This window comes from Adiantum capillus-veneris, chromosome 30, assembly GCF_014529385.1.
Source record: "Adiantum capillus-veneris isolate H3 chromosome 30, ASM1452938v2, whole genome shotgun sequence".
NCBI classification, from domain to species: Eukaryota; Viridiplantae; Streptophyta; class Polypodiopsida; order Polypodiales; family Pteridaceae; genus Adiantum; species Adiantum capillus-veneris.
In genome coordinates, this window is record NC_140960.1 from 74,299,466 (window position 1) to 74,320,919 (window position 21,454).

Below are 21,454 nucleotides of genomic sequence, written 5' to 3' on the forward strand. Positions count from 1 at the left end.
CAGCATTCACCTGGGGCACATTTAAATTGAACGTAAACATTCTGCCCACTTTCTTTCCTTGTGCAACCAACTTTCCATTCTTCTTATGTTCTTCGATAAAGAGACCATCAGAGTTAAACTTGACTTGCAAACCTCTTGCTCAACCATCTGTCCCAAACAGAAACCAAATTCTTTGTGATATTAGGTACATGCAGTATGTTGGAAATAATGTTGCAGGAAACACACATGGCTTGAAGAAGATGAAGTAGCCCAAGACACACAACAAAGAGTATATTGCTTAGTGCACAATGGAAAGATAAGTTAGCCCTAGAATGATGGGCGTATATACAATGCACGAGGAAAAAAACCTCCTAGTCAGGAAAAAAATGCCTCGGCGGCATTAGGTGTGAACACACATCACTACCACATATATATGGTAACAAATCCCCTCTAGGAGTGATGCGGTGAACAAGAGCTGGAATAAAGTGTATAGGGAAGTGCCATGCCCTGAGTGCATGATAATCCACAAGGGGAAGCAAGCCCAAAGCTTTGCGGAAAGCTTTAAACTTATGATGAGGCAACACCTTTGTGAACAAATATGCTAGTTTTTCGAGTGTCGGCGCATAAGCCAAATTGATCTCTCCCGTCGAGAGTCTCTTTCTGACATATTGATAATGCACCTCAATGTGCTTTGTGCGAGCATGAAAAACTGGGCTTCTTACAACTCCCAATGAGCTTTGAATGTCAGTGTAGATGATGTTGACGTTGTCTTGTCCAACACCCAAATCAGCCATAAGGTGTTTGAGCCATACATACGCAACTGTAGCTGTGAAGACTGGAATGTACTCAACTTCACAAATGGAAGTGGCCACAATAGGTTGCTTCTTGCTCAACCATGATATGTATGAACTTTCAAGCATGAAACAAAAACCACTTATGGACACTCGAGTGTCATAACAACCAACCCAATTCGAGTCTGAAAAAGCATGTAAATCTGGCAACAATGATCCCTCCTTGCGATAAAATAACCCAAGGTGTAAAGTGCCTTCCTTCCCTTTGTGATTGAGAATTACCTTCTTTTGCAAAACAGTTGATCATTTTGATTGTCTTGAACGCACTTTCACTCTCTAGGATGTGCAACCTCATCACTCAAGACCACGGGGTCTTTAATGAAGACCAAGCCGTGGGATCAACGACACGCAGGTAGGCTCAAAATTCAAAAACATCGTGTACCGTCAGATCGCGTTTACTTTTTTTGGCGGAGTTTGCTTTTTCGCGTTTGTGCCTTGGATGCCAACAAAACCTACATGCCCGCGTGGTTAGAACATCCGTCCCCCAACGGACAGGTTGTGGCCGTCCACTCGCCTCGAGATTCCCGCGCTTTAGCATCGATCCCATTTCTCCCGGGGGTGTGCAACAGTTGATTGTCTTTAACGCCTAAAACTTTGTTTACCCACTTACGTGCTCTGCACTCACACTCACTTACGTGCTCTGCACTTTTACTCTCGTTGACGACAGGAGCAGCAGCAGCGACGACGAACCCTAGACTTCTTAAGCGCGAAAACGTTTTCGCGGCTGTTTATTGGCTAAAGCCTTTTCGTGCAAGGCATGGGAGAGTCCGCGACCGAGACACCTTCACCTGGGGCGCCTCTGGCTTCAGCAGCAGCTACTGCGGATGGGCAATCTGTTAGTAAAAAGTAAGCTTCTTTGTTCTGAGAGAGAAATGCGTGCTCGTTTGTAGGGTGACATGTGACCACTTCGCACGTTTTGCTAGTGCTTTGAAGAAGGCGTTGAAGCAGCAGCACAAGGAGGAAGAGAGGAGGCTGAAGGAAGAGGAAAAAAGGAAGAAGGTATTAAAAATAGATAGAGAGTGTATATTTACCATAGTGCAATCCTGTTTCGACATTGTCGCACCAGTCTTTGACGTGAAGTTCTGATAGTAAATAGTCTGGTTAGACATTTGCTCAAGGAAGCATTTTATGTTAAGGGGAGTTTTTAAGCGTTCAAGTTGCTCATAGTTTTTTTTTGGATACAGGCAGCTACAGAAGGAGAAGCTGTTACGAGAACTCGGAGTCCTGATGAGGATGATGACGAGGCCGATCCTAGAGTATGATAGTTCTGTTGTCGTCGTTCACAAACTTTTCCCTTTTGTTGGCTCCAGTTGAAGTGCTCCCTGTTCACGTGGCAGCTTTATTATGAGAACAGGTTGAAGGTTTTAGGAGCTATTAAAGCCACTGGGGAAAACCCTTACCCTCACAAGTTTGCTGTGTCCATTAGTGTTCCCGACTATGTGAAGCAATTTTCGGGTCTTTCAGATGGGGAGCACAAACCAGAATGGACTGTATCTGTGGCTGGTGTGTGCATGTTTGTTTTCTCTAGTAGATAATTTTATTATCCGATGTGGCAATTATAATTAGTCAGCTGTAGTATCGCTTGTATTTTAACAGCTTTAAAGTTATCTTCATTTTTTCAAATTAGCCAGCTCGGCTGTATCCTAACAACTTGATGTTCATGGTACTAGGAAGAATTTTTAACAAAAGGAGCTCATCGGTTAAGCTATTATTTTATGATCTCATTGGAGAGGGTATGAAGGTTCAAGTAATGGCAGATGCAAAGTAAGTAATTGATTATATGGAATTGCTAGTATGAGCAAAGCTCCACCATGGTTTTGGGGTTTACTTTGTGTGTGGGTGATTTAATGGTCCCTTTTTTGCAGAAACTCTGGTCTTCGCGAGCCTGAGTTTGCGAAGCTTCATGCAAGCATCAAGCGCGGTGATATCGTAGGAGTCCAAGGATTTCCAGGTTTGTCAATAGCACGTAAATTTGACTTTTGCCTCAGACTCAACATTATCAACTCCCTAGACTCTACATTATCAACTCCCTAGGAAAGTGCTGAGGTGCAGCAAACAATTTTATACAAGCTTCAATGTTGGGGAATGTTTGGAAAGAAACAAAATGTTTCCATTTGTGTTTTGATTGTCCACTTGCAATCCTACATGTCTTGAAGGACTAGAGAGAAAGGATTAGATACTTGTATAAACGTTGGCATTTTATCTTTCATTTGCAAGATAATGTAGTTGGGGATTTTTGTTTTATTGCTGCTTTTTCAATAGTGTATCCTCTTTGTTTGTCAGATTGGAATTGACTTATTAAAGTATTATTGCTAGCTTGAGTGCCTAGGGAGAGTGCACTAAGGATGCCCATTGACGTTGGTCTTGTGGTTTGGTCTTTTAAAAAAAATACTAAAAGCACTTTCCTTTAAGGGTGAATCTGGGCTTATCCTGGATTCATCTAGGTATATTAAAAGCATTTGAGCTTTACAAAATTGGTATATGGCTCAAAAGCTCTCGCTCAAGATATTTGCCAAAAAGATGTGCGATTCTAAATATCATTTGCGTGGGCTGCCCAAATCATACGGATGCCATGTTAGTAGCCTGTAACTTGGAAGTCAAGGTCAGCTGATCAAACATCAAAGCTATGTCATCACACCGGAACAACTTTGCCATACCACTATTTGATGACACGCTTTGACCTCGAGTTTTGATAGCTCCTTCATGACGCTAGAATCCCTTACAATTGAATGGCTACTAGCCTAGTCATAACCAATTTGACCTTTTAGGTGATTTTATGCATGTAACTTTTGGAAACGAGTCTAATTGAGCCACGTATCTCACATTTTTGTTCATCGTTGCTTCTTGTTTTAAAGAAAAATGGATCAACTTTGCCATACCACTATTTGATGACACGCTTTGACCTCAAGTTTTGAAAGCTCCTTCATGAGGCTAGAATCCCTTACAATTGAATGGCTACTAGCCTAGTCATAACCAATTTGACCTTTTAGGTGATTTTATGCATGTAATGCATGTAACTTTTGGAAATGAGTCTAATTGAGCCACGTATCTCTCATTTTTGTTCTTCGTTGCTTCTTGTTTTGAAGAAAAATGGATCTTGGAGAATGTGCATTGACTACAGGCTCTTAACAAAATCACCATCAAAATAGGTTTCCAATACCTAGGTTCGACGATATACTTGATAGCTTATAGGGTTCTTCATGTTGCAATATAATCGATTTGTGAAGTGGCTATCATCATATCAAAGCGGCTCGTGGGGATGTATACAAGACCGCATTCAGGACATCATTCGAATTGTACGAGTATTTGGGGATGCCATTCGGTCTCACAAATGCCTTTGCAACGTTCATAGCCTAGGAAGTGTTCTGGCCCCCTTGTGAGCGTGGATGCAGGACGCTCATGACCAGGCACTTAAGTGTAGTTGCATACCCTCTGATTGCTCATGAGCACAACCAATGTTTGCTAGGTGTAGGGATTGGGGAGTGTTTCCATACAATATTGTTAGTACCTAGCCTAGGTAGTTTATTGCATAAGAAGCACCTGAGACTTCTTATCAGTAGGTTTTCAACTTACCAATAAGTGACTTTTATTTACATTTAAAAGGCATGGGATGTCAAATCAACCTGCTCGATCCAACATATAATCCCTATATAGGTGACCATGGGGTCACCTTGTCGAAGTCGACGATGCGGAAGCATAGAGACCAAGGGGAGAAAGCACGTGAGAGAGAGAGAACCTGTTATTCAAGAGGGAAATGTCATAACCAATCTACCACACTTATGTGAGAGAGAGAGAGAGAGAGAGAGAGAGAGAGAGAGAGAGAGAGAGAGAGAGAGAGAGAGAGAGAGAGAGAGAGACTCCTAAACCAATTAACCTTGGCAATGAATAACTGATACAATACAATGGGGGTTGAGGGTTGCTTATATAGCTACCTCGGTAAATTACCCTATTCAGACTTTGATAAATAAGTGAAATAAATCCCTAAAAGTCAAAATAAATATTGGGATCACATTGGGCAGTTCACTTGAGATGCCAAAACCTCTCTGCAGCTCATAATAGACATAAATAGTGAGACAAAGTGGATGAAGCTACCATGGACACCCCAGAAGTGGACACCAACTGGGTACACCTTAGTTTTGCTACCCTCAACTTTGTACCTTAACAAGAATGCCATCTTGAGCATCGGTTGCCTTTTAGAAAATTTGATCTGTAGACTACACTATGTCCAAGAATATCCTTTCATGATCTGTGAACACATCACGTCTAAAATACTTCAAAATAATGAATTGTGGAGCACATCGTGTCCATTATCCGATCAGCATCCATAGTGTTTTAGATACTTCTGACTGGTTCCTTGCCAAATGCATGTGCCTTGAACTCCGAGTGACAGGTTCAAACACCGAGAACTTGAACTCGAACATAAGGGTCCAAATTGTATATAGGGAGCATTGCTTACCTTTCTCTGCCACTTACAAGCCTCTCTTTGGCTGAAGCTAGGGGTAGCAACAACTGCCTCATGACTAGAAGTTTGGTGTCGTGGTCACTGTGGGTGCCACCACGTGTGCCATGCCGATCTCCTTTGTCAAATCTTTATAATCGTAATCTTTGTCTAGCTTGCCTTTGTTTTTGTCTCTTTGTGAGTTCTTGCTTTTGTCTTTGGCTTCAAACTTCTGAGCCAAACAAAACGTCATCTCACATTTATAACATTGGTTTTCGGACCTTGTGGGTACCGAGGCAGCTAATTGAGTACTGGTACTACCGTCCTTGTCAAGCTTTGCCTTTGCCTCTGTCCTCTAGCGAACTAGTCCATTTGCTTTTGGCTTCACAATCTCGAGCCAAACGATTGTTGGTTTCCTTGAGAAGTTTGCATGTGCATAGGCCTCTAACTGGATGGTTGATCTGCTTTTCATAGCTGATAGTTGGTTTTGGTCGATGTCGTTGGCGCTCGAGCAAAGAGGGGGCTATGTTGTATGTACAAGATCTCGAAATGCTTCTGCTTCCTTCTTGTACTCCTTAAAAGATGGCCACACAAAACTTCACCAAGCTGCTTCACCCTAGGTCGATCCTCTTTCACACCTCCCAAAGGGCCCTGACAAATCTTTAGCCGTTTTCGCACCTCCCACAACCGATTAGAAGACCCCCCTTTTCTCCAAATTTGCAAGGAGGGAACGTGCTCCGCAAATTTGTACTCCAGAACTTCAAGACAGTCACCCAAGGAGGTCACCTCCACTGCCCAAGTGGGAGTCAAAAGCCTTCAGCCTTGAGCATTCGTAAACGGAGGGTAGGGATACTTTTGCTCGCCGGCAAGAGAATTGAATTTACCTTTCTGTCACCGCGTCAAGGGGGAGAAGAAATGAGACGCTGTCAGGTGCATTTCAAAACGCTAGCGAGGAAGATGCCTAGCAGCCCTCGGCACTTGAAAACATAGAACGCAGAGTAGAGATGGGGTGAGGGAGGTGGTCACTGGGTTGGGCGTTCAAAAACGTTGGAAAACACCCTTGTCGTAGGGTAAAAAAAAGGCGCGCTCACCTGCCGGTGGTCTTATGTAGTTTACATTTTAAAACACTACTAGTAGTGACTACCGCAGCGGTACCACACGTCAACACTGAGGCGAGAACAACACAGCGGTGCTGATAGGCCGCTCATTCATGAGCATTTCAAAACGCTACTAGAGGAGGGGGAGGTGGTGAACGCCGTCGGCAAGGCGGGGGAGGACGATTCTCTTCACGGGTCGCCTTGCTCCACCAAGGCTCTGATACCATGTCAAAATCGACGATGCGGAAGCGTAGAGAGAGAGAGAGAGAGAGAGAGAGAGAGAGAGAGAGAGAGAGAGAGAGAGAGAGAGAGAGAGAGAGAGAGAGAGAGAGAGAGAGTCTCTTGAACCAATGAACCTGGGCAATGAATAACCGAGGGTTGCTTATATAGCCACCTCAGTAAATTAGACTTTGACAGATAAGTGAAATAAATCCCTAAAGGCCAAAATAAATATTGGGATCACATTGGGCAGTTCACTTGAGATGCCAAAACTCCTCTCCAGGCATTCCAAGTACTTGCAGTATAAGTACCCGCAATACAAGCACTCCTTGGCATTTTTGTCAGGTGCAGCGGAATGGAAATGGTGAAGATCTAGTTTTACACTTCCACATATCCTTTTACTTCTTTCCTTGCGGTAGTGATTCCTTTAGTTTCAATGATGGTTCCTTTTATGTTCCCCTGAAGAGAGGGGCCGAGAGAATGCAATAGAGATGTGTAGAGGGAGAGAGAAAGAGAGAGAAGAGAGGAGCGACACCTGATGGGGTCCCAACCAACCCTCTCAAGGGCCCCCCACACCGTTGCTGATGTGGTATTTGCTTTAGATTGCGTAAATGGAATGTACACACAATGCAATATCTCAATGCAGACTCTACTGACTCGAATGATGACAATCGCCGCGGTAACTCCTCAAAAAGAGGCACCTCCGGGGCTGATTTGATGCACCTTTGGATTCTTCTCGATGTGGGATTGCAGATGGCTACCAAGGGGAGATCTGGGGCTGATTTGCGCTCCTAACGTGAGAGGAAAGAAGAGCTGAATGCTGGATGCAAAAATGCAGACCTGCGATTAAAAACACAGCAGATCTATGGTGTAAAGCAGGGCTGAAAACTCAGATCTCGATGACGGCGATGATGGGCAGAATGGCCGAGGTGAGGGCTCAATGGGCTGCCGAAGTACAGCACCACAACCGTGACTGGCTATGTTAGACTTACACCACTCTGCTGCTTCACACAGGTCTAGGGCACTTCCTTGTACTGCTAGTGTCTTCGGGTTGGCCACCCATAGTCTAGGTTGTACCTTGTCCGGTCGCCCGAGTTTGGGGCGGGCCGCCCACTTGAGCTGGGCGCCCACCTTGGGCACTCGTATATATGGGGCCAAGGGGGTACACAAATCAGACATCATACATTGTATCGACATGTCTTATGCTCTGGTAGTCATGGGGGGCTGATCGCCCCCTCTTCCCCATGCCAGCGTTTGTGCTCTCTCTCTCTCTCTCTCTCTCTCTCTTACGCTTCTGCACACGCGCACTCACATGGTATTAGCAGCACAACTCTTCATGGTCTGGGTGCATCATCTTCCCGCATGAGGTTCTCCTCCCAAGGGCTGGATCAGCCAGGGAGTGTTTTCAGGCATCAACGCCAGTGTTGGGGAGCACATCCTTCAGCGATCAACCCACACACAACAAGCAATCAGCCTTTAGAGCATTTCCATCACGGAAGCTTTTCACAAGGCCAGCGATCATCAACACCCCATCAGCGTTTTCACCTCAGCCCTAGCGTTTGGAGGTTCAAGTTTCAATGTCTTTGGAGCATCTGGCTGCGTTTTCAGGAAAGACACCTGCATTTTTTTCCCTCTCGGGCCCCTATGATCCTATTGTGCTTGTTTTCTTGCAATTAGGAGGACTCATTGTTTTCTCCTGGCTACCCCCTCGACCCTCACTGCCATGCTCTTGCGTTTTCTAGACAATAGGGCTGCGTTTTCAGCGAAGGGCAGCGCTTGGCCACACCCATCTTGGATCTTGCCCTCCTACCCGGCTCAGCATCCGGTGCTTTGCCGGCGACAATCCTCTTCGTTTACATCAGTTTTCAACCATTAAACACTTCTGTTTTCTTTGTTTCCAGCCCACCCGGGGTTGCTACTGTCACAAACTGTTGACGTGTCAAAGGCCTAAAGAATGGAGCCAACTTGCAGATACTGGCCGAGGGGCCTAACCCCTAAGAAGAACAAGTAACAGAAGAAGAAGTCCTACCAACTTATGGGGACCCTGTCCGATGGGCCCCAAGTGACATAAAGGATTATAAAGGAGGACCCCCACACACAGAGGAAAAGCTGTACGGCAGATTTTCGAAAATTGCGCTGGCATGATGACGTGGCAGGTTGTATGGATTTCCGTGTTTTGCGCGTAATTTTTGTAAATTACGCTAGCAGCTTTTGGCATTGCTTTTGGGAACAGAAGCTTTTGAGTTTTGAAGGCTTTTCACTGTAACTGCTTTTCAGGTCAAGGGCCTTTAAATATGAGGGTAGGGCTCATTCTCTGGCATGCTTCCTGGAGAAGGTGCAAAGTCTGGAGTACAGGCTTGTACTGTGTTGATGCAATATAAAGAAATACTGAAAGGGGCTCCAAGGTTTGGGGCCAATACTCTCTGGGGTGGAATTCCGCCACTCCATGTTGCGTGTCGTCTCTCTCTCTCTCTCTCTCTCTCTCTCTCTCTCTCTCTCTCTCTCTCTCTCTCTCAATTCTGTTGTTATTGAAGTGCTGAAAATCTGTTTAGTCTGTTCTTTTCTATCGGCACGTGGTGCCCGTCTTGTGACAGTGGTATCAGAGCATCAGGCGTGTGCTTTTCTGAAAGCATACCGGTCCTACAAAAGAGCAGACAGATCTATGGAATTTTATTTGAGGTATCTTTACCCTCCAACCCAGACTTATTAGCCGCTCCCACCCTTACTTCATTGCGCATCGGGCGCGCTCCCGCCTTCACCGCTCATGTCTTACAGGGCAGAAGCCATTAAGATCACTTGCAAGAGAAGGATCCAAGGTTTGTTTCGAGCTGTTGTTTTTCTCAGAGACAGTACCATGCATATGTCTATAGCTACCAAGCCGCACACTTCCAAGGACTTGGCAAGCTTTCAAGATTTTTTTTTGCCCGAAGTTATATGGTTTCTGATATCTTTCTTCGGAGTGCAACTTCTAGCAGAGTGGGGTATCTTGAAATGCTTGCCATGGAAACCCTAGCAGATTGTAACTTGAAATTTCTCGACATCTCCTAGTATATGTCTCTTCACGAGTAGATGACCTTGGAGGTTTAGTGGAATTGCTATTTGACCAAGAGCTGACGGACCATGCTGTGCTCGGCTACGACCCTATGGGATGAACTTAACTTAATTTTTGGTGCAGGTTCCAGGATGGAAAGTCAGTCGACTTTTTTGAGCTTGACTGATGTTGAGATTGCTTTTTAAGTTTGAGTTTTGTTTGAACTTGTTTGGTAATCGTGTTTGGAATGGATTTCCGTAAATTACGTTGGCAGCTTTTGGCATTGCTTTTGGGACCAGAAGCTTTTGAGTTTTGAAGGCTTTTCATTGTAACTGCTTTTCAGGCCAAGGGTCTTTAAATATGAGGTTAGGGCTCATTCTTTGTCATGCTTCCTGGAGAAGGTGCAGAGTCTGGAGTACTGGCTTGTACCATGTTGATGCAATATAAAGAAATACTGAAAGGGGCGCCAAGGTTTGGGGCCAATACTCTCTAGGGTGGTATTTTGCCACTCCATGTCGCGTGTCATCTCTCTCTCTCTCTCTCTCTCTCTCTCTCTCTCTCTCTCTCTCTCTCTCTCTCAATTCAGTTGTTATTGAAGTGCTAAAAGTCTGTTCAGTCTGTTCTTTTCTATCGGCACGTGGTGCCCGTCTTGTGACAGCTACATTGATTCCCCACCCTCCTAGACCCTCTGCACTGCTCTGGACCTTGCCGGGAGCGTACGAGCACGCTGCAAATTGCTGGACAGTAGCGTTTTATCACCTCGCAGTTGCGTTTTTGATGGCTGGAATGAATGGATCTCCCAAGGATCATACGCTAGTAGATGATCAAGCCAATGTCGAAGATACCGTGTACTGCAGCAGTCACTAAGAGACCGCATCGACCACCATTGGATGGTGTCCTGGCAAAAGGTTACTTCATTCTCTGTGAAAAACACAGCCAAGAGGCTGCTGTCTACCCATTCAGCAATTGCGCACTCCAGAGGGGGTGGTGACTTGTGGTTTGCTATGGACACACCTATGCACTCATCTGAGGAGTTCACACGAGATATGGCCATGCTCATGGCATATGGGATTCCGACATTCCTAGAGAAGACACCACCATCTTGGGTGGACAGACACTTACCACTTGACCTCGACACGTCAGATCACTTGCTTACACAAGAGCATTTACATGGACTTAGCGAGAGGATCTTGGATCTCTTCTTGAACAATGTCACAAAAATATTGAAGCGTAAACTGACTTTTAATTGTACTTCAAATACTCAAGAGAATTAGAGAGGGAGAGAGAGAGCTTTCTTTTTTGCTTTTGATTGAGAGAGTGCGAAAGCTACTCTCTGAATACTGAGAGGATTTTCCCTCTGCTATGAGATTTTGGGAAGCTCTCGAAAACGAGAGTCTATCTTCCACAAAACTCAACGGAAGCTCTCAAAAATGAGTCTACCTTTTGCTAACTGTGTCCCTTGATGCATAATCATTCCTGCAATAAAAAAAAGGGAGAAACATGCAAAATGCACGCACACATGCTTGCTGTAATTTTTTGCACATAACCTGAAAATGTTACCCGAGCACGTTCCAATGCTGAAATAGAGACCTTTTTCGCGATGGAATTGCACCAAACTTAGTGTACGCGTAGTGTAGGTAGAGAAGAACTAGATTCTATGAGTGCTTTGCTGAAATTCACCCTAATGGAGGTGATTAGGGGCTGAAAACAGAGAATTTGCAGGAGCTAGACGTGAAAGAAAAAGAGTTTCCTTCTAGTTTTTCGCGATGAATCTTCCCCCACAGCAACCTATGATAAAGAGAAATCTTGTTCTAGGTGATGGGAGCTCCAAGACTCCTCATGCACCACAAGGGCTGATTCTCTAGCTTCAATGGAGAGCTCCGTTGCGTAGAGCACGCTCACATTTGGGGGGGGGGGGGGTAGGTGCATTGCCAACTTGTGAAGAGGGGGAGGGGGTGCTCGTATATAGCCAACAAGAAGAGGGGACGCTAGTGAATGAGGGAGGGTGAGAGTGAGAGTGAAAGAATCACTTTGCATTGGTAAGTGTGCCAAGTGGCACACTTACTTAAAAACTTAAAAACCTTTCAACTTTCACATTTTAAAAGTCCCTAAGCTATTAATAAAATTTGCAAAGTGACTCACAACTGCACACACAGATGCTCCTAGTGAAATGTTAGCTAATCCCAGCACAATGCCGTATCGACACTGCTCTGGCATTACCTGTTCGCACTTGTCCGCCATTTGGTCCAGCACAAACCATTTAAAATAATTTAATTAACTTATCCTAAGGCCGTAAAAATAATTTAATCCTTAGAGTTACTGTTGTTCTAAGGATCCCATCTCATTCTGTGCTCGCACTGACGCGCGTATTTTTTTGAGCCTGAAATCTGAGGCTACTATCTACCCCTTCATTGAAGACCCGATTTCCCAATCACTAGGGCTTCATGGTATTGTCTGCTAGGGTCATAGTTACATGGGATGGCGGGTCGGGGTCGGGAACGGGGACGGGACGGTAAAAGTCAGGAAACGGGGACGGGGGTCGGGACGACAAAAAAAAAAAGTTTTTTTTGGCATTTTTTGACCTACACACATGCCACACACATAGAGCATCACTTTGACCATAAATTTACACTAAATAGACCAAAGAACACGAGTCATATAGGCTGAAATGTGCTAATAAAACATCGATGATCGACGAATACAAAAAATGAGAAGTGCATGCCACAAGGGCTCAAGAGTCAAAAAGCCTAAAGGACTCAGGACAAGCCTGAGGCCTCAAGGATAACAAAAAGTACAAAGGGCTATGTAGTATGTAGTATGTAGTAGGTAGAGTCGTAGACTCAAGAGTTTGGACTCGAGAGTCGAGTGATCAATGATCATCAAACTCAAGATCCGTCTTTCTTCAAAACCAACAACACTGGAGAGCAATACGGTGAAGTACTAGGCTGGACAAGACCCTTTTCCAAGAGGTATTTCACTGGGTTCATAATCTTTTCATTTTGTACTCGGCTCACACGGTAAGGTGGCCGATTCGGTGGCGTGCTTCCAGGTATTAGATCAATGGTCTGATCTTTAGGCCCTCTGAAAAGCAATCGGCATGAGTGTGGAGAAAAATCTTTTGATAAGGTCAAAACATATTCAACCTTTAACCATCGTTCAGTTCTCTCCCAAAAGAATGAGTAAGACACTGAAGTTCATCAAGTACAATCTCTAAGCCCTTCATTTATCAAAGTCGATTTCTCGGCCCAGTAGTCAACCACGGCGTAGTTCTGGTGGTACCAAGGGATCCTGAGTAGAATGTCACTCACGTGCCCTGAACACCCCTGTCATTGCAAACAAAGTTTGCCAATGCTCGGTGTAATGGCAACATCCTATCCGGGTGCCAGTCGAACTACCTCTGCCTGTGGCGTCAGTCTGTCTGGCGTAATTCCAAATCGAGCCACCAATTCCAAGTGAAAAGAAGTTGGCCTTGGCTCCTTCAAAAGAGCTTCCCGATCCTTCACTTTGCCCCAAAAGCGGCAAAGTTTGTACTTTCATTCATTAGATTCAGTGCAGGTCCCACGCTATGTGGTACCAGTTCTGCTTTTCTATCTGCCTTTTCTGCCACATTCCTCAGCTGCTCTCGAACTCTCAGACCTGTTGTCGTCTTTATCATTCTGTTCTTTCCGTGCCTTATTAGGCCACTTCGCAGAGATATGTCCCTGTTCCCCGCATCCAAAGCACTTCCCCCCTCTGATGAAGCGAGCTCTCTCCTCAGGAGTAAGCTTGGGTCGTGCATCATTTTTCTCTGGGTTGCTCTTTTTCTTTCTACTTTCATTCCCAAAAGTCTGTTCGGCTCGTTGTATCATGGCCTCATCTGTGGGGTAGGTCAGACTGCCAGAGTGAATGGCAAAGCCCCGCTTCTCATGACTCATCAACTCCTGAATAGAAGCTGACTTCTGTTCCAAGCAGTGATCTCGGATCTCTGTAGGTAGACCCAAGGTAAACCGCTCAATCTGTTCTCTGAATGAGATCTTCTTGAATGAAGAGGTGGGTAGAAAAGAGCTCCAGAATCTTTCACAGTAAGCATTGATTGTATCTTTCTTGGTCATCCGAAGATGGTTCCAAGCAGCTCGTACATCTCGTTCATATTCTTGCGTCAACCAAGAAGAAATAAAAAGCTTCTTAAATTTCAGCCATTTAACTGGCGCACTCTTGTTAAAAGAAGCGTGGACCACCAAGTACGAGCATTCCCCTTAAGGTAAGAGGTAGCTCTCCGAATCTTGGAGTGCTCTGAATAGCGTCCTCCCGCGAAAGCGATGTCAAACTGCTGTATAAAAGACAAAGCCTTCGAAGCATCTGAGTATCCTGAAAAGTATCAAACTTGATCGAGTGGCCACCTTCCTTATGTGGGGAAGCAAGAGAGAGAGCCCACTTGCTACTCTATGCAATGAGAGTGAAGGAGAAGAGGAGAGTGGCGCAGAAGAAGCTCACGCAGAGAGAAAACGTGAGAGAGAGAGAGAACTCTCGTTGTAATTTGGGAGAAGTCACGATATATTTCTTTTGGGCTTGACCTTTGAGTATATGAGTAAGTGACTAGGGGGCCATTCACACTTGGGCCCCCTCACTTATAAGTCTTTTAACTTATAAGTTAATAAGTACAAGGCACTTAGGCCTTTATTCCCTAACAACCTCCCACCTAAAGGCAATGTACCTTGGGAGATCAAAGAATCAACTAACTATGATACATCAGCTGATCATGCACTTACTCATCCAACACCCATCATCTGTCGGCAATATGCAAACCGCTCTGCTGGAAGACTCTTGGTCAAAAGATCTGCAGGATTGTCATCTGTGTGCACCTTGACAAGTGTAATGCTCTTGTCATCAAGCACACTCCTGATAAAATGATACTTCACCTCTATGTGCTTTGTCTTGGCATGAAAAACAGGATTCCTTGCAAGCATAATAGCACTCTGACTATCACAGTGTAGCACAGGAACCGGTGACTTAATGCCAAGCTCTTCTACCAAACGCATGAGCCACAAAGCTTCTTTGCATGCCTCAGTGGCAGCCACATACTCAGCCTCAGTGGTAGACAAAGCAACACATTTTTGCAGTCTAGAAATCCAAGAAACTGCACCTCCTGTGAATGTAAACACATGTCCAGAGGTAGACTTCCTGCAATCTGGATGTCCAACAAAATCTGCATCTATAAAGCCATGCACAGATGTCTCACTCTTCCCAAAACAAATGCACAAGTCTTTAGTGCCTTTTAAGTATCTCAAGATACACTTCACTGCTTCCCAATGCTTTTTGCAAGGATTGCTCATGTACCTGCTTACTACTCCCACCGCAAATGCAATGTCCGGACGTGTAGCAACCATAGCATACATCAAACTGCCAACGGCTGATGCATAAGGAATCTTGGCCATTTCAGCCCGCATATCATCTGTGTTTGGGCAGTCATGTGCAGTCAGTTTTACATATGGAGGCAGCGGAGTACCAAGTGCCTTTCCCCCATCCATATGAAAACGATGTAGCACCTTATTAACATAATCTCGTTGAGATAGATACAGACGCCTGTTGGGTCTATCTCGAGAGATACGCATGCCCAAAATATGATTAGCATCACCAAGATCCTTCATGTCAAAGCGATTCTTTAAGCTTTGCTGTAATGCATCCAACTCCGTGACATTTTTACCTGCAATAAGCATGTCATCAACATACAAAATCAGCAATAGACGAGATCCATCACTGGCCGTTTTGATATACAAACAGTGATCAGAATTACTTCTTTTGTATCCTTGAGACCTCATGAATGTATCAAACTTGTGATACCATGCATGGGGAGACTGTTTCAAACCATACAAGCTCTTCAAGAGTCTACATACTTTCTTCTCTTGCCCCTTTGACACAAAACCTTCTGGCTGCATCATATAGATCATCTCAAGCAAATCGCCATGCAAAAACGCTGTTTTGACATCCATTTGCTTTAACTCCATATCTTCAGAAGCAACCAGGCCTAAAACAAGACGTAATGTGGCAAGCTTTACAACTGGAGAAAAAATCTCATCAAAATCCACACCATGCTTTTGCTTGTACCCTTTAGCTACCAAACGTGCCTTGTACTTAGAAGAAGCATCAGATGTGACCTTGGTCTTGTAAACCCATTTACATGGCAGAGCCTTATGCCCTTTAGGCAAATCAACCAAGTCCCATGTATGGTTTTTCTCCAAAGACTGCATTTCCGAAACCATTGCTTTGAACCATTTCTTACTGTCTTCCCGTTGCATAGCCTCTTTATAGCAAGACGGCTCACCACAATCAGTAAGCATGACATAGTCCAAAGACGGTTCATATCTATCGGGGGGCCTTGTCACCCGAGTAGACCTACGCACCCAATGATCCATAACAGGTGGATTTTCAGCCTGTAAACCATCAAAAACAGCAGGCTGTTCAGCCGGTTGCATCGCAACAACGGGCGGTCTAGGAGCATCAACCTGTTCCCCTACCTGTGGTGCATCAATGGCAACTTGTTGGGGCTGATTTTTAGCAGCTAATGGCTGATTTTCAGCACCATTTTCAGCATGTAAAGGCTGCTGAACATTGGGCCTTCTTGGCTGTCCATATGTAACATCTTCACGAAAAACAACCCGGCGCACTTCCTCGACCTTTGTGGGCTGTTTGTGCATGCAATTCTCATTGAAGATGACATCATTGCTGCGTATGATTTTCCGTAATGCGGGATCCCATAATCTATACCCCATTTCACCATTCTCACCATATCCTAGGAAAATGCATTTATGAGACTTTGGTTCTAGTTTGGTGCGCAGTTCACTCCGGATGTGAACATAGGCCTCACAACCAAACACTCTTAAATGTGCATATGAGGGTGGCTTGCCAGACCACACCTCCTCAGGCACCTTTCCACCCAAAGCCTTGCTAGGTGAGCGATTAATCAAGTGAATAGCTGTTTGTACAGCTTCTGCCCAAAAACCATGAGGTAATGCAGCATGTGACAGCATACTCCGAACTTTCTCTTGGATAGTCCGGTTCAACCTCTCTGCAACTCCATTCTGAGAGGGATTAAAAGGAGCCGTGAGCTCTCTTTTAATACCTTTAGTAGCACAAAAGTCAATAAATGCTTTTGATACATACTCCCCCCCATTGTCTGAGCGCAAAGACCTAAGCTTCTTGTCAGTTTGATTCTCAACAAACGCAAGAAACTTCTTGAAAGTATCCAAAACATCGCTTTTAGCACGTATTGGATACACCCACACCTTACGTGTAGCATCATCGATAAACGAGACAAAATATTTCTTTCCCCCTAAGGACAATTGTGGCATTTCACATACATCGGAATGCACTAAGTCTAACCTGTCAGACTTCAAAGAAAGAGACCTTTTGTGCGGTGTTTGACTGTGCTTACCATAAATACAGTGCTCACAATGAGAAAAATCAGCATACCTCAAACACGGCAAATAACCACAACGAGACAGAGTTTCCATTCCTCTTTTACTCATGTCCCCCAACCGGCCATGCCACAAAGAAACACTTGGCTGCTCGGTTACGGCGACAACATGGTCACGCACACTAGATACATGCAAAGGATACAAAGTGTCCGATTTACAACCCTTGGCTACAATCCGGGCCCCTTTACAAATTTTCCACTTGCTATCACCAAAAGTGGTGTGATAGCCTGCATCATCTAGCTGCCCTGTACTAATCAAACTCTTCTTGAGTTGTGGCACATGGCGCACTTTGTGCAAAACAAAAGTCATACCATCAGCAAAGGAAAACTGGACACTGCCAATACCGGCAATGTCACATGCATAGTTATCTCCCAAATAAACAGTGCCCTGCACCTCATCTGAGTACTGTGTAAACCAATCCCTATGAGGTGTTACATGAAAGGAGGCACCTGAATCAAGAATCCAAGTATGCATGTCCACATCAGAACCCATAGCAAGGGTATGTGCATCCACAGAAGAGGCATTGAGTACATCAGTGCTGCTGTCACTGTCGCAACTACTAGCAACATTGATTTCCTCAATCAATACAGTGCTCTTCTTGGCATTTCCCTTGTCCTTTGCATCAGTTTCAGCATTCTTGTTCTTCTCTTTCTTCCACTCATAGCATTCCCGTTTATAATGCCCTTTCTTTCCACAATGATGACACACAACATCTTTCCTACGAGATTTGCTGCGTGCCCTGTCCTTACTGTCAGATTTCTCCCTCTGTTGAGACCTGCCTCTCAAGTGCAATGCATTAGAAGACCCACCTGTGGTGTTCTTCCTGTTCATCTCTTCCATCAAGAGAGAACTCTCTACATGTGCATACTTAAGTGACGCACTTGAGTTACTAAGAGCTGTCCGGAATACATCCCAACTCTCGGGCAATGTGCATAGCAGAAAAGTAGCTTTGAACTCCTCATCAATCGTGAATTTCAGCTCTGTTAGTTGGCTGAAAATAGAATTGAATTCATTGAGGTGCACTGACATGTGCGTGCTCTCCTTCATGCGGAGATCCATAAGCTTCTTAAGCCAATACACTTTACTGGCAGCACTCTGCTGTGCATACAACTCGTCTAAACGCTTCCACATGCCCCATGCTGTCTGCTCATTCTCTACATTGAAGAGTAAATTGTCAGACACCGAAAGCATGATCGTGGAGCGAGCCAACTCGTCCACTTCTTCCCATTCTTCAACCTCCATATCGACCGGTTTCACACCCTGTAACTTAATAGGTTTCGCCTGTTTCTTCTGCAACATCACATTATAACATTGCTTCTTCCATATAGCAAAGTTATGGGCACCTTCAAGCTTGCGAATGTGCAACAAATTGCCACTTTCACTGCTAGAAGCCATTCTGAGTGATTGCAAACACTGAAACCCTGTTTTGCCGACCTAAACACGCCCAAATGTGCGTAATCGGGCAAAAAACAGCTTGCTGTTACAGAAAAACAGCGAGCAAATTTCACGCGAAATCACCCCAAAACGGCGTACATTCACTGCCAAACCCTTACCAAAGGTTTCCACAAGGTGTATACATCATTTGCTTGCTGAAATTCCCTGTTTTAGGGCAGAAATCAGACCTGTAAACACCTGTTTTGCTGAATTTTCAGAGCCTCGTTGGTGGAAACACCTGTAAGATTGACCTGTGAGACTTGCCCTAATGAAATTGCATCAAATTGACCCCGAAATTGGTCAATTTCAGCAGAAATAGGCTGCTGTTCGCCAGTTTTTGAAACCCTAATTTTGGGGAAACTGTCACCGGAGGTCGATTCTACACGGTGAGAGGATCCCTTCGCGACAGAGTTGATCGAAAACGGTTGAATATCCTTCCCGCAGCGAGCAAGAACAGAATTCTGATCTGTGTTGCGAAAATGGCTCTCTTGGAAACCCTAAAGCTCTGATACCATGTGTGGGGAAGCAGGAGAGAGAGCCCACTTGCTACTCTATGCAATGAGAGTGAAGGAGAAGAGGAGAGTGGCGCAGAAGAAGCTCACGCAGAGAGAAAACGTGAGAGAGAGAGAGAACTCTCGTTGTAATCTGGGAGAAGTCACGATATATTTCTTTTGGGCTTGACCTTTGAGTATATGAGTAAGTGACTAGGGGGCCATTCACACTTGGGCCCCCTCACTTATAAGTCTTTTAACTTATAAGTTAATAAGTACAAGGCACTTAGGCCTTTATTCCCTAACACCTTAAACTCTCGGACTTTCTTGCTTTTATCTTCGAGAGTCATACTGGTTAGCTTTTTTAAAAAAGTTGTTCTTGTTCGCATAAAAGTTTCCGTCATTGGAATTTGAGCTGTCTGTAGACGAGTCCTCAGTAGAACTGTTAGTTTTTGGGCGAGATGTAGCCTTCTTTGCCTTTTTCTTGCCCTTTCCGAAGCTTTGTTTCTTGCTTCGCTTTTTTGCTTTTTTTGTCTTCTTCGCTCGAGTCTGAAGAGCTAGAAGAACTATCAAAAGAAGAAGAAGAAGAATTGGGTAAGCCTTCAAACTTGACACGCTTCTTCTGTTTCTTTGCCTTGTCAAATGTCGACCGGCGACCCAAATATCCCGGGAAGTCAGTGCCTTCTTTCTGCTTTTTTGCCGTGCTTTGCCTTTCTTTTGCACGTCGAAAAGCTGAGCAATCTGTGCATCAACCACGTTCTCCAATTCCTTTTCTTGGAGGCAGAAGGTTTTTTGAGAGCGGATTTCGGGTGGTTCTCTGCCACTCCGTCTGTACCTCTTCCAAAGAGGTCTGGTTCATATATTTTGCCATCTTCGGGTCCTTGGCAAAATTGAGCATCATCTTTGTTGCATCGCCGATCAATTGACGACGCTTCATCTCTCTTTGCTCCGCCTGAGTAGGCCGAGGCGGGCCATACTCTTTGTCTGAATCGTCGTTGTGATCCCAGTCCGCATCTCCAGATGTAGAGGGAGTCGATTGATCCTTGCGTGAAGCCATAGGTGCCGTAGAAAAAAATTTTCGGGGATCGGATTTCTCATAGAAGAGAAATCGGCCGTGCTCTGATACCACTGCAACCGACTTGGACACTCCAAGTCAAGAATCAACCGCGACAGCACCAAATAACCACTTCAAAATAAGTCACAGATCACAATAGATGTACATTGGCGCCCGACGGAGTTCCGTGCCTAGAGATATTGGCCCCAAAGATTGGCGCCCCTTTCGGTATTTCTTTTTATATTAATCAAATCAAAGTACAAGAGAGTGGCTAGGGTTTCACTCTCAGACTCTGCGTCCAGATGCCCTGAGAAGTGAGGCCCTCACCACTAATTTAAAGATTACAAGGGATGCCCAAAAGCAGAGCCCCAAAAGCTTTTAAAAATAAAAAGCATCAGTTCTCTCTCTCTCTCTCTCTCTCTCTCTCTCTCTCTCTCTCTCTCTCTCTCTCTCTCTCTCAGAGTCTCTTTTTTTTAATAAAAAAAGCAAGTTCTCTCTCTTTCTCATGGCGTAGAGAAAAAGCAAGATTCGCGTCGCTCGTCATTATTATTATTATTTTTTTTCAGCCTTCGCGATTTTCGGAAATTAGGGTTTCTGTTGTCCGCCAGTCATCACTTTGTGACACACACACACACACACAAAAATTGATGACATAGCAGCTGTACGGATGCTGTGCGTTTTGCATTGGCTGTTGACGTGGCAGTTGTACGGAATTCCGTTTTAAGGTGTAGCGGAAATGAATGTTGAACTTTGCTCAAGATGAGTGCTCCGAATTGTGCTCAAGGGTTTCTTTTACTTACGGAAGGGAGAGCCTTCCGTTCCTTTAGTGAGAGAGTGCAAATGATCACAAACAAAGCGGTAAACACTGTGAATGAAGGTGTTGAGACTGAGAGATAGAGAGAAGAATATGACACCAGAATGTTGTCGAACCCTCCTCCGAAGGCCCCACTCTCTATGGTGAGAGCGGTCTACTATTGATTGCACAAATCTCTACAATGCAATGGACTTGCCGACGATGTCGACGACGATGAGGACGGCGACGAGACGGGCTGAAATCTGAAAACGCTAATGGCTGAATTCTGCAAACCTTGTATCTACGGAATTTAATTCTATGTCGGTGACGACGGCGATCACGACGATGCGACGACGAGGCAGTGAAAACGCAGATGCTGAAATCTGCAAATAGCGGGCTGAATCTGCTAACACTGGCGGATCTAGCCGTGCGGTGAGGATCTGCTGTGGGAAGGTGAGATCTGCGAGGTTTGGGGGCTGCGAAAATGTAAAACGCCGATGCAAAGGGTACTTTTGTCCCTGGGAATCTGCAAAACGCTAGGTGCTCTGCTGTCCCAAAAACGCTAAGGCTGGTCGGATGCCTGATGCAAAAACGCTATGGATTCTGCTGATTC

The 21,454-nt window shown here is 44.8% G+C and overlaps 1 protein-coding gene across 1 annotated transcript in view; it reads left to right on the forward strand.

Annotated features, from left to right (window-relative positions):
• Nucleotides 1-1,437: 1,437 nt before the first annotated feature.
• ATKRS-1 (lysyl-tRNA synthetase 1) overlaps nucleotides 1,438-21,454 on the forward strand; it is a 28,583-nt gene continuing 8,566 nt past the window's right edge. The window contains exons 1-6 of the mRNA XM_086506512.1: nucleotides 1,438-1,676; nucleotides 1,754-1,829; nucleotides 2,015-2,086; nucleotides 2,168-2,333; nucleotides 2,501-2,594; nucleotides 2,696-2,781. Of these exons, the coding sequence (XP_086362638.1) occupies nucleotides 1,588-1,676; nucleotides 1,754-1,829; nucleotides 2,015-2,086; nucleotides 2,168-2,333; nucleotides 2,501-2,594; nucleotides 2,696-2,781 (583 nt within the window). The 5' untranslated portion in view covers nucleotides 1,438-1,587. The remainder of the gene's footprint in view (nucleotides 1,677-1,753; nucleotides 1,830-2,014; nucleotides 2,087-2,167; nucleotides 2,334-2,500; nucleotides 2,595-2,695; nucleotides 2,782-21,454) is intronic.